At 37.1% G+C, this 13,000-nt stretch overlaps 1 protein-coding gene across 3 annotated transcripts in view; it reads left to right on the top strand.

Moving 5' to 3' along the window:
* Positions 1-13,000, top strand: part of Chn1 (chimerin 1) — a 144,827-nt gene that overhangs the window by 78,330 nt on the left and 53,497 nt on the right. For 2 of the 3 annotated variants that reach the window (XM_040745604.1, XM_040745603.1), the window contains exon 6: positions 386-674. In XM_040745604.1, coding sequence (XP_040601538.1) covers positions 386-674 — 289 coding nt within the window. Of the gene's footprint in view, positions 1-385; positions 675-2,465; positions 2,490-13,000 lie in introns of those variants that run through there. The other variant, XM_013121941.2, reaches the window with a different exon arrangement.

Below are 13,000 nucleotides of genomic sequence, written 5' to 3'. Positions count from 1 at the left end.
CTTTAATCCCAGCACTCGGGAGGCAGAGGCAGGCGGATCTCTGTGAGTTCGAGGCCAGGCTGGACCGACAGCCTCCAAAACAATACAGAGAAACCCTGTCTCGTAAAAACAACAACAACAAAAAAGATACATAAGTAAAAAATATTCTTTCTAGGATCACTGTGCTAATAACCCTAGTTATTTCAAGTTCATTCTTTATGTTTAGAAGTTGAATTCAATGTATTCTCAATGACTAATAGACAGTAGTCACAGCTGATCTAAACAGATAATATACAAGCAAAAGCAATGGGTATTTCAGCTTGGGTATTTGTGCATTTGTTTCTTCTTCAGGAGAACTCACTTGCTCACTTTACTTAAAAGCATCTTTCCCATTTCATTGAGGCAGATTTGGAAGTCAAACCAGAAACTTCAGACTGTACTACGATGGAAAGCACTTTGTTGGGGAGAAACGCTTTGAGTCCATCCACGATCTGGTGACTGATGGCTTGATTACTCTCTATATTGAAACCAAGGCAGCAGAATACATTGCCAAGATGACGATAAACCCAATTTATGAGCACATAGGATATACAACCTTAATCAGAGAGCCAGCATACAAACAGCACATGGCAGTCCTGAAAGAGACACATGATGAGGAAGAGGCTACAGGCCAGGATGGGGTGTCAGAGAAAAGGGTAAGCTACCACACTGTCTTTGTCTGTGGGGAGGCCTCGGCAGAGTGCCCCTCTGCCCGAAAGTCTGGTTCTCATGGTGCTTCCAGTAGGAAATGGGGTTTTCTTAATGTCTGGGTCTGTGGGGATGAGCTTTGCATATCCCTTACTTGTTTGAATAAAATATGACAGATATTTTTGCTTCTGATTGTGTCCCTTTAAAAATACTCATCTTTAAAAACATGTTAGAAAATGACCCAGTAACAAAAAGTTAAGGGGTTTTTGTCAGAAGCATAGCTTGTGACCAAGAAAGACAGCTACCACATAGAAGGAACTGAGGGGTTACATCAGAACTTTTGTTTTCTTTTAAGGTAGTTTATATAGTTTAGAAATAGGTCTGTTTTTAACAGTGTTATTTATTTTAATATACATGTTTTAATTCTATCAATAACTATTACCCTGGTATGAGAATCAACTGGCCTTGAGTGGGAGGATTTATCCATTAGTATTTAGAAGGATTTACTTTTTTAAATTGTAAACTGCACTTTAAACTTTCAGTTGTCATATTTTAGAATAACATAAAAGGTTTTAATCCTTTGGTGTTGTGATTGTGTACACTTGTTGCCATCCCTCCTCACCCTTTATTGTAAAGAGAGAATGTCCTACCATTACACATTATGTGGGATTGAGTTAAAGGACCATGTTACTTCATTTGGCATCTGTGGGAGTCTCTGGTGGCTACGGGTGTGCAGATAGGATTAGAGCCTGGCTTCTGTGAGCTGGTCACTCTGTGTCTTGCCTTACTTGTAGATTTGTGACAAGAGCCAATTCGTGGGGTGAGTGGGATAGTGTGTGTAAAGCACTCAGCAGTGCTTGGCTGGTGGTGAGCCTGTAGTGTTCTGTCTATGGCCTCAGCATAAAGAAAGCAGTGTAAGATCGGTTTACTGTGGATGGGTAGGAGATGAAAAGTTAGTGTTCATTGACCAGCCCAAATTTTGGTTTCTGGCAGATCTTTGCTCAATTGGTGTTCAATAACTACAGAGAAACCAACAGTGGCTCTTAAAATTTTGCTTTAAATATGGTCTTTCATATATTTATATTTGCTAAGAAATGCAAATCTTGTTTGGATGTTGCCAAAATTTAAAATCATAAATTTGTGCTATATTGAATAGTGTTCTTTTCTGTCTCATTCCCATTTTTTTCACTTTTTCTTATTTTCTACCTGTGATATTTCCAGGAACAACTGCACTTTTCCATATCTAATAATGGCATTGTAGCAGTTTACATAGACGTAAATTTACATTCTTGGAATAACTTGTCTTTCAAAGTTTATCAGCCTAATGGTTATCTTGATACGTGCGTGTGTGCGCGCGCACACACACACACACACACACACACACACTTTTCAATCCTAGGTATGTGAAATAATGACACTTAATATAGTTTATTTAGAATTAGTCTCATTATTTAACTTAATAGGACCTAGCTTGTCTCTAGTATAAAATATAAGTAATAATCACAGACACAGAAGACTAAAATAAATATCACCTACAAGATTCCCACTGTTCTGATTGTGTTCTGACAACTCCTAGGACTCTATTGTGATAAGGGGCCAGTGAACATTATAGAAAATAGTTAGCATTACGAAGTATCTCTCCAGTAGTAGGACCAATTAAAAATAATTCTTTGCTTAAACTGCATGCATCTAAAATAGAGTTGACTTAGAATTCTCACTCAAAAATAGATTTATTTTATTTACAGGTGTCATCCAACAAGACAGGGATGATGACCTGTTCAACAGCTTGAAACACTGATTCCCTGTCACAGTGGATGACATTTGTAAGTAAAAGTAATCATGCTTAATTAATTCACAATACCTCTTGACATAAAAGTGGTTCAGTATTCATTTTAATGGATTCTTAATAGTTAAATTCCCTTTTTGTCCATGACCTCTTACATAAGAGGCAAAAGTGTTGGTTTTGCAGAAATTGGAGTAGTGCTATGGGCAGGATGCTAGGGTTGCAATTAAGAGTTGGGTACTGCTTCCATTGTAGACGTGTATTCATGTGTCCAAATGGGGCAGCTGGTTCATTTCTATGAGGGCATCTTTCATCTTTAACACAAGAATTTTGGACTAGATTATTCAATTATGTGTTAACAGGGAAGAGACAACACAGCACTAAAAAAACTTGCTGGGGTCTCTTGAAAAGTGAGAGCTATTATTTACTGATTAATCGAATAATGCTGTAGCTGTCACCTAACCTATCTAGACTTGAGTTTCTTCATATGAGATAAGGTGTTTTCTATGAAAAATAAATTTTAGCAAAAATATCATAAGGGTTCCGTGTTCAATTAAATTAGAAAACAGCATATTTTAAAGCTGTTTTCTTTTTCTTAGGCCTTTAGTGGTGACTTAATGTGATTGCAGCTCCCCAGAAGTGCTCTAAATTGGGATTACTTGAGTTACCTGCTATTATTAAAAATCGTTTTGGAAAACGATGTTTCTTTCATGTAGCTTCAGTGTGGCGATCCCTCTCTGCTGCAGAATTAAATAACAGGAGCTCCACAGGTGTGTGATGTGATCCTTGGGAGTCAGTTCTGTACCTGAGCTGCTGTGACAGTCTGCTCTATGCGTTTATGGCCATGAGCATGTAAACCGTCTCCTGTATGGATTTTGTACATGATTTGCTATGTGTTTTTATGGACATGAACATGTAAATGTCTATTGTATGGATTCATAGTCATGAACATTGTTGCCACAGGAGGTAAAACCAAGCTAGCTCTTGTCCCCAGAAAACCCATTAGCCTACTGTAATGGCCAGAGTTTTCCTTCAAATTGGTAACTATGGTGTTTCTCTCATTTACTATTCAAATTGTTTCCTAAGCTTGAAAATTTTATAATAAACAAGAAAATGAATGTATTGTAATACATATACTGGTGAAGGTGTAGTGTGTAAGGAAGGCAGACTCTCTTCTCCTCTACAGAAACTTGATTTAGCAATCCAGACTGGACAGGGGCCCAATTTATTAGTAACCTCTATTTCTCTTGAAGCTGAATTTGAATAGTTTCTTGTTCCAAGTAATAAACATATGTGTATCTCTACAGATCCTGGAGCAATGGATGCATTCAATAGTTTTTATGATAATTTCATACTAATTAAATTACTAATTTAATTTTAAGTCTTTTGGAAAATGTGCTATAGAAAATATTTCTTATAAACATTAATAATATAAACTGACAGACAAACCATATAATTTGCATTTTAGAAACCACACTATGAGCCAGGACATAATCTAGGTAGAATGTCGTTAGCTTTGGATCACTTATCTGAATGTCACACCTCTCACATGAAGATGCCTCTGATGGCATGGATATGAAAAATTATGGTACAATGAAACTTCAGTAAGCCAAATCATATCCTGCTCACAAGTGTGTGGTCTTCCTCTCTCCTCTCTCTGTCTCTCTCTCTACATACACACACACACACACACACCTATATATGCACACATATATATGTGTGTATATATTTCTTTTTTCTAAGGAAGTTTAGAATAGATACAATGTCTTATGTTGTCCTTAATTTTGTCATTAATTTGATTTTTAGGAGTTTCTTTTACATTGAAATTTTAATTTTGAAAGACTTCTTTGGGATTACCAAGCTACATATGCTTGACATTGAAATATAATTGATATTTTGGCCAAAGTTATTTTTACTAGTGGAATCTTTGGATACCCCTATAATCATTCACTTTTTTGTTCCTTAGAAAAGCTGGGTGGGTGTAGGTGATCTGGTGTATTAATTGGCCTGGTCTTTCATATAGTAGCTCTTGTAAATGCTTTTTCTTTGCTTAAAAAGTATGTGACATTTTATCTATATCTACAAAGTCTCAATTTAGAAATCAACAGACTGTATATAAACTTAATCTTAAATAATAAAATTAACGACACTGGAGGAATAATAGCATGAAGCAATCTTTAAAAACTATGTCTTGATTTCTTTTCTTTCTTGCCTCCACATTCTTTTGACCTATACCCTGTCATTCCTTTTTCTTATATCTATTTAATCTATTCCTTTTCTTCATCCTGTGTGCAGCTGGGGAGATGGCTGGATCAGTAGTCAAGAGCAGTGACTGCTCTTCCAGAGGACCTGAGTTTCTTAGTACTCACATGATAGCTCACAATCATCTATAACTCCAGTCCCAAAGGATCCAGTGCTGTGTCCTGCCTTCCATGGACACTTCATGCACATGGTGCATAGTTATACATGCAGGCAAACAACAAAGAAAGACAGAGACATTGGCTTTATGTGGCCCAGACTGGCCTTACACTCCCAATCCTCCTGCTTCTACTTACCAATGCTAGGACTACAGGTGGATACCACCTCTTCTTTCTTAGCCCTGCCTTCATCCACCTCAGGCCCCACAAATTTACATGTCCAGGTTTCCACTGTAGCTTGTTCAAGAATCAGCTCAGTTTGTGAACACTCTTTCACAGAACTCTACAGTGTGCTAGTGTTGCTAATTACCAAACTGATGGTTTTTAAGAAAGATACAGCAGGGAGGTGGCACATGCCTTTAATCCAAGCACTCGGGAGGCAGAGGCAGGCGGATCTCTGTGAGTTCGAGGCCAGGCTGGACCGACAGCCTTCAAAAAAATACAGAGAAACCCTGTCTCGTAAAACCAAAAAAAAAAAAAAAAAAAAAAAAAAAAGAAAGAAAGAAAGATACAACTTCTGCACAGAACTTCTGATAGTGATTTATCCTCTGTAAGATACTCTGCTTAAGACAGCACAGTTGATCTGTTTTCAAGGAGCATATTTGGTCATTGTGTATTAGTTACATGATCTGGAGCAAGCCCTTTACCTTAACCTTTCTAAATCTCAATTCATCCTAATGTGATGGTAGTTTACAGGTGCCACTGCACTGACTAATGTGAGATAGGATTTTAGATTTATTAATTGTTTTTATGTGTGTGTGTTTTGCTCTCATGTATGCTTGTGCATGCATGCTGATGTCCATGGAGCTCACAAGAAGGTGTCACAGCTCCTGTAACTGGAGTTTTAGACAATTGTGATCTGCCATGTGGGTACTGGGAATCAAACCTGGGTCCTCTGCAAGAACAAGTACCTTTAACCAAGGAACCATCTTTTTGGTTCCTAGTATAAATTTTGATGAGATTTTGTAATGTGGTCTTCATTGAAAATGTAGAACACATCCTGGAACTAGCTCTTGTAGACCAGGCTGGCCTTCAACTCGCCTCTGCCTCTAGGAGGTCTGCCTCTGCCTCCCAAGTGCTGGGATTAAAAGCTTGTACTACCTTCTCCCTGATGAGTTTCTTCCTTAATAAACAACAGGGGGATACTTGCAATTATCTCCGGTAGCGCCTGGGAAATTATTTGTTTGAATCTCATCTGTCCTTCCATCTTATTATCCACAGAAAGGAACGCTGTGTCTTTACCTAATAACTTTCTAGTAACTATCATTTAAAGTGTGTTATTCCTGTAATATTTGCTATTTTGTGTGAGCCACTCCCCAGCTGACTTTTCTCTGTGTATAAGATACAAGGTTTGTGCTCCCGAGCCTGTCAGGACAGTGACTGAACTTCTCCTGTTGAATCCATGTCTGATCATTCGATTCCTTTCTCTGTTTTCTTTTGTAGAGACAGGGTTTCTCTATGTGTAGCTCTGGCTTTCCTGGAATTCACTCTGTAGACCAGGCTGGCCTTGAACTCCCTTATTCATCTGCCTTTGTCTCCCAAGCACTGGGATTAGTGATGTACACCACCACTGCCTGACCTCTCTGTTTTCTTTAGTCCAGCTAAGTCAGTGCTCTCCTTCCTCAGCCACTAATAAATACCTTCAGACTTCAGTCTCTAAACAGTCTTCCTGGACCATCTATATCACAGCTCCTTCTTGTAATCCAGAAGTTACCTTGAATTTAAGCAAACTAAAGAAGGCAAAGATATCATCCCCATTTCTCTTTAAGCCTCCATGAACTAACTCTCATCTTTCAAAATTAACTTCATTTAATTCAGCATTTGTTTTTTTCCCTCCTATTTGCAGAAAAACAGGCTAGATTCTGGAAGAAGAAAAAATATACAATTTGTAGATCAAATTATTATTTCTAGATGTTTAATAGACATTTGGAGAGCAAGATACAAGCCACTATATATCTATAAAATATGAGCTAGATGAATGTTTAAATTAAACTAACTTCAGTTTGAGTCTGCTGCTACAATAGCCAGCAGATCACAGAAAAAATATTTTTAGACAAGAAAAGTGATTTTTTTAAAAACTATGGATCAGAACTAAATAGAACTAAATACAAAATTATGCCATTTCACCCCTAATTTGAAGGCTTTAACCTCTCAGTATTATTTCATTTCTGATTCAGCATCTTGAATTTTACATAAACAGTTGTTGACTAATCAAAGAATGGACAAATATTTATGTTTTTTTAATTTACCCAAATCCAAGGTCTGAACAGAAATCCATCAGGAGACAGAAAGAAAGAAAGAAAGCATAGTTATTCAGCTTAAACTTCATACTGTGTGTTTTTCCTGTATGGATTCAGGATCCTTGAAATTCTGCTGCAAGGTGGGTAGGATCAGTCACCTTTTCAGGTAAAGCATCTGGGGTCTAGAAAAATTGTCCTTTTGATGTGAAATAGTTCGTGAGGATGGTGACCAAATGCATTCCCATATGGAATGTGTTCCTGGGGTCAAGACTAAATTCACTGCTGTCAGTCACACACTGAGTTCCTGTAGACCATACTGAGGAATCCTGTGCTATGATGATTGAAGCAAGATTCAGTGGAGCCTAGGAAATTATTTATGTGACTTTAATCCATCCTTTCATTTTATGACCTGCAGAAAGGGAGAGTAATTGAAAGTCACTGGGGAAACCAGATGAAAAGAGGAAGGGGGAAGATAAATCCATCAGTTCTTCAGCTCAAATGAACCAGGCCAAAAGAATACCAGATTGTGGTTTCTAAGCCAGCTGCAGTTTGGGGAGGATTTCTGTATCTAGGCCAATTGAACAAATAAAATATCTTTTTGATTACCGACTAGAAGGTTGGGAAAGAAGCTATTAGAAATTCACCCACAGTTGACATTGCACAGTTTTTAGATTTTGGTGAGGAAATTATCACTACTGACAAAAATCTCCAATTAGAGTTTGACAGCAGAAGCCAGCTCTTCACCTTTAGGGCTAATAGCATTTTGGGTGCAAAGCAGGTGCAATCTTGCCTTGCCTTGTTGCTCACAGATTAACTATGAGCAACTCCAGAAGGATCCACACCCTTATCTAACTCATTGGATCACCCTCACCCTGTCTTCCACCCCCAAAAAACCTAAGAGAGTAAAAGAGGGACTACTTAGGAAGAGGAAGGGGATGGGAGAAGGTACTAGGAATGAATATATTCAAAATACATTATATCTATGTCCACATGGTCCAGTTTGTATGGTCCTGGGAATCACACCCAAAGCTTCATGTATGCTAGACAAGCACTCTCACAGCTGAACAACATCTCCAAACCCTTGTTACAATTTCTTAAAAATAGGTTAAATCTTGTATATTTGTTTTTATAACTAATTTCAGTGTGTCTTGATTAGAGTAGGTCCTCCCAGGATCTGAAGCTGCTTTCTTGTCAAGCAGGATTTGGGAACTCTTGTGGTCACATTCTGGAGATGCTGTTTCTTAAGGCTTGGAGAACTGTAAATATTGGTGGAGAGAAGTGAGCAGCAGCTAAAGAAACTGAAGCTGTGTCTGGGTCTGTCTGCCCTCTCTTGCCATGTCACGCTGAAGTGTGTAGGCGGTGGTGTTGAGCAGCTCAGTCACTTTATTTTTATGAACATACGTTAAGCATGGCCAGTGTGATAGCGTTGCAGGTAAAGGCACTTGCTGCCAATACTAACAAACCTTAGGTCAATCCCAGACTCATTTGATAGGAGAAAACCAACTCCTGCAGATTGTTCTTTGGCTTCCATATGCATGCCATGCCATGCACACCATGCACATACAAAATAAGTGTAAAAAGATAGTACATAGAACAAGTATGTGTCTCATCATGGTATTTTAAATAGATATAGGCAGTCTTGTTCACCATCTCGCCACTCATTGTAAACTATTAGATAAATTTATTATTTTTCTTTTTAAACAGGATCCTTAAATAATATTGGTTCTTTACCATTTAATTCATCAAGGTCTGGTGTGCATAGTGACAGAGCCCTGTAATTCTAGCTACTGAGGAGACTGAGACAGGAGGATCACAAATCAAGGCCAGACTGGGCAGCTTGGATAAACCCTTTCTTAAAAAAGAAAAAGGAGAGCCAGGAATCCAACTCAGCACAACTGCTCAGCATTCACAAGGCCCCAGCACTGGGAGAGAGAAGGAGGAGAAGAAAGACTATTTGTAGTTTTGGATTATCATCTAGCCATAGTTTTGAAATGATGGACAGTATTTGGTCTGAAGTCATTTTCTGCCTCCTTCCTTCCTTCCTTTTATTCCTTTCTGTATTTTTTATTCTATTTTTATTATTTAAAAAGTATTTTAAATTTAAATATATTTTGATTATATTCTTTCCCTCCTCCAAGTTGTCCAGATTCTCTCCCCTCCCTACCCACCCAACTTTAAGTTCTTTCTCAAAAAAACAAAAACCCAATACAACAACAAATCCCCCAAAACCAAGAAAACAAAATAGAATAAAACCCCAAAAGAAAAAAACAAAACATAAAGCACCAAACTGTAGTCAAATAAAAGCTCACACAAAAACTAGACATTTCTTTACTCTGTTAATTCCACTGTATCTCACGTATTAACCCCTCAGAGAAAGCTTGGATGGTCCTATTTATCCAGCATGCCATTCAATCCATGCACAGTTTTTCCTACTACCTCTCAAAAGGTTTGGTTTGGGGTTTTTTAGATTTAGGATTCTTGACTTCTAAACTTCAATTCTAAAGGCTAGAACAGGCTGGGGATGTGAAGATTCAATATTGACTTGCTTCTATGCCCGTGATAGTCTGTCTTTGAACTCACCACATGATTTGCTTTGCCTTAGGAAATTGTGGATTTCTTCTAGCTCCCTAGTATACATTCTAAAGATTCTAATTCTGAGAATAAAAGCAGAACCTCTAATGGTTGGAAACCTTGGGAAGTATTTTCTTCAGATTATTTTCTGCAATCTTCATGACAGCCTTTTAGGGATGGGTTTCTTACAGTACGATAGGTCCATGCTGAGGTTTCAAGGCATTCTAGGTTAGCCTTAATAATACAGTCTTTGTTCTGAGAATGAACTCATAAAAGACAGCCAGACCTTTTGACCAAATCCTTCTCGGTGCCAGCATAGAGCTTGAATGCTGAACTCTACAATATTTAAGTGGATCACTGTCCTTTAAGTTACTGAATTACTCAAAAAGGAGAAGTTAGACCACCAGAGACTGATGAGATGGGCCCTTTACCTACAGGGCATGGCACTCACTGAGAGCCACAGCAATAACTCAGCCTTTATGATCATCTGTAGCTAATGTCAAAAGTGTAATGACTCCATTGTATACATAAGCAAGTCTATTCTTATTCAGTTTTGTATTAAATTATACATTTTTAAGAAAACAAAATATCCTCTCATACAACATAGCTTTATTCTCTAATTGTTACTTGTGGAAAGTGCTATTCTTTTGCTAAGTATCACTGAAAGATTCAGATTCAGGGAGATGAAACACAAATCCCAAGTCTGGTTTCATAGGAACAGCAAAAGTAAATATCTAATGAAGAATTGCTATAGGAAGTGGCAAATGTACACAACTCACACTAATTCAGCATGTAAGTATCAAATAGTGATCTTAGAATGAGATGAGTGAATTTCTTTGGGATGTTTAATAATTGATCCATGTAATAATGGTTTATCTTTATGAAAACTATTGATAACTAAACATGTATTAACATTAATAATATTTAAAACACATTTGTTGTATTAAAGGTAAGTTCTCACACGTTCAAATTTTTTAATATTTGGCTTGTATTTCATTATCAAGGTTGATGTTCACTTAGACCAGTTACTGTCACTTCCTAAGTATACAAGATTTCCAGGGCAATTGGAGTACTTTTCAAATCAGTCCTACACAGACTATAGAGAACTTAATGTAGACGTTTGTTACAGTGTACAAGCAGAAGGAAACAGGAACAAGCCACCCTCTCCATCTTTTTAACTCATATTAACACTTTATCCCTTCCCATGCTATTTCTTGGAAATAGAGAAGCCTATAACAATAAGAACTGGCATTTTATAAGGCAGCGATAAGGATGTATTACTAATGCTAGTGCTGGGGAGATGGAATAGTAAACACAAGAAACATGACTTTAAAATGCAGTATTTCCAGTTCTGAATTGCATAGTAGAAAATAGGCTCTACTAAATTGTCAGAGCAGTGTTCTCACTCAGAGCTCTATGTAAACTAGAGATGCCTGCAGAAATGTCACAGTAGGCTCACATGGAGCTATCTTCTGTGTGAATGTGTTTGTCTCTCTGCACATGTTGTAGTTTTGTTGAACAGTAAAAGATAAGTCTGCAGTTCTTAAATTTCTTGGACTCAGATCTACATTACATTTTAAAATTATTGAAAACTGTTAAGGGATTTTGCTTATATGTGTTCTTTCTGTTGATATACTAGGATTTAAAAGCAATTTTAAAAATAGTTATTTCAAGGAAATGAAATTGCCTGGCAACGTGATAATATTATTATTATAAGTATTTAATTAAACAAAAGCTTTAGAAAATGGCATTGTAAAATTAGTTGTAGACTGATGCAGGAGAATTCCACTGAGTTGGAGGCTATCCTATGCTACATAGTGACTTCCAGCCAGTATGGGCTACATAGTAAATCCCTGTCTCAAGATACAGACAAACAAAAAGAATGGTATTGTGTTACATTTCTATAATCTCTAGACTGCACAGTGTTGCTACGGGGAAAAGGGTTCTCAGAAGTGTTTCTGATTCAGTTCATGGTGACATATTGTTTTCATTGGAGTATGAGAGGTAATTCTGACCTATATGCAGCTGAATTGGGGAAGGTTTTAGTATTTCTAGTATTTTAGTTTTCTCTCCTACGTGTTTGCAGTTCATTTCAATGAGAATTTAAAAGCTCTTTACAATATAAGAGTCTTTTCTGGTGAAATGAATTCTGATATTATCAGTGTAATTTTAAATATGATATAAAATATGTCAACATCTGTAATATTTAATTGATAACACAGTTTGGTATTTTGACAGTAGAAAATATAATAAATGCATCCACTTAAATTCTCTAGCTAGCTCTATCCTTTTTTTCAGTGTCTTCTTGCTTTTGAAAATGATAAAATAATCTCATCTCAGAATGAGTTGCAGGTTTGAGTTTATAGCAGGAAAAATGATCAAACGTGGAACTCTGCTTGCTACGGATGGCTAGTGCCCACATTCTTTTTCCTTCTAATCTTAAGATTCATTCTCACAGTTTTTACTCATGAAGGAATTTTCCTAAAACTTAATGTTATTCCAAAAATAATTTTTGGTCCTGTAAACAGTTTTAGAAACGAGATCTGCAGTTCAGGAATGCCACACCTCCTTCCTATTTCAGGTGGCTCATGCTCCCTCAGTGCCACAAATATTTTCAATACACTGTCTCCTTTGGTCAGGAGTGTTGCTAGGATACTTCTGTCATCACAGATTTTTCTCTCCAGCATGTTTCCAGTTCATTGTTTTGCAGCCATATTGACTGTCAAATGAGGAAATAGTGTTTTAAAAGCCTTTCTTTCTTGTATCCCTGACCAATCATTGGATTTTACTAATAGCTGTGAAACAAAAAGTACATTTTTTGTGTATTTTCTTTATATTCAGATCTCCCAACAGTGTACAGAGAGGAGGCTGCCAGGATGATTCTCTTGCAGCGTTTACTTGTACTTCCCTTTTCTAAGCATTGTTGCAGTGATGAGAGCAGCACTGGTAGTACTACCACTATCAGCATTACTCCTGTCTTTTCTCTGAGAGCTTTGAACACTTGCTTTATGCTGGGTGCTGAAAATACATGTTTTGCCTACATTCTGTACATGCTATGTATTTCATCTTAGCTTCCTAATATCTCTACTGGGGAGTGGTGCTCTTCATTATTTCAGTTTCAGGAAAAAGAAACAGACTTACATACAGTCCCCATGAGAGACTGATGTAAGATCTGTTATTTCATCCCTTTGCTAAAAATCCCAGATCACTGTTAAGTTGATCTGAGATTCATTTGTACAGTATGTGACTCAAGAACCAAATTATTAATAACACTAAGCTTTATACTTTTTAAAAAATAGTTTAACTCTTTATTGAAAATTAGT

The sequence above is a fragment of the Mesocricetus auratus genome, unplaced genomic scaffold (assembly GCF_017639785.1).
Source record: "Mesocricetus auratus isolate SY011 unplaced genomic scaffold, BCM_Maur_2.0 Super-Scaffold_100004, whole genome shotgun sequence".
In the NCBI taxonomy this organism is placed as follows: Eukaryota; Metazoa; Chordata; class Mammalia; order Rodentia; family Cricetidae; genus Mesocricetus; species Mesocricetus auratus.
The sequence above is the reverse complement of the archived record's forward strand: the minus strand, read 5'-3'. Positions and strand labels throughout refer to the sequence as shown.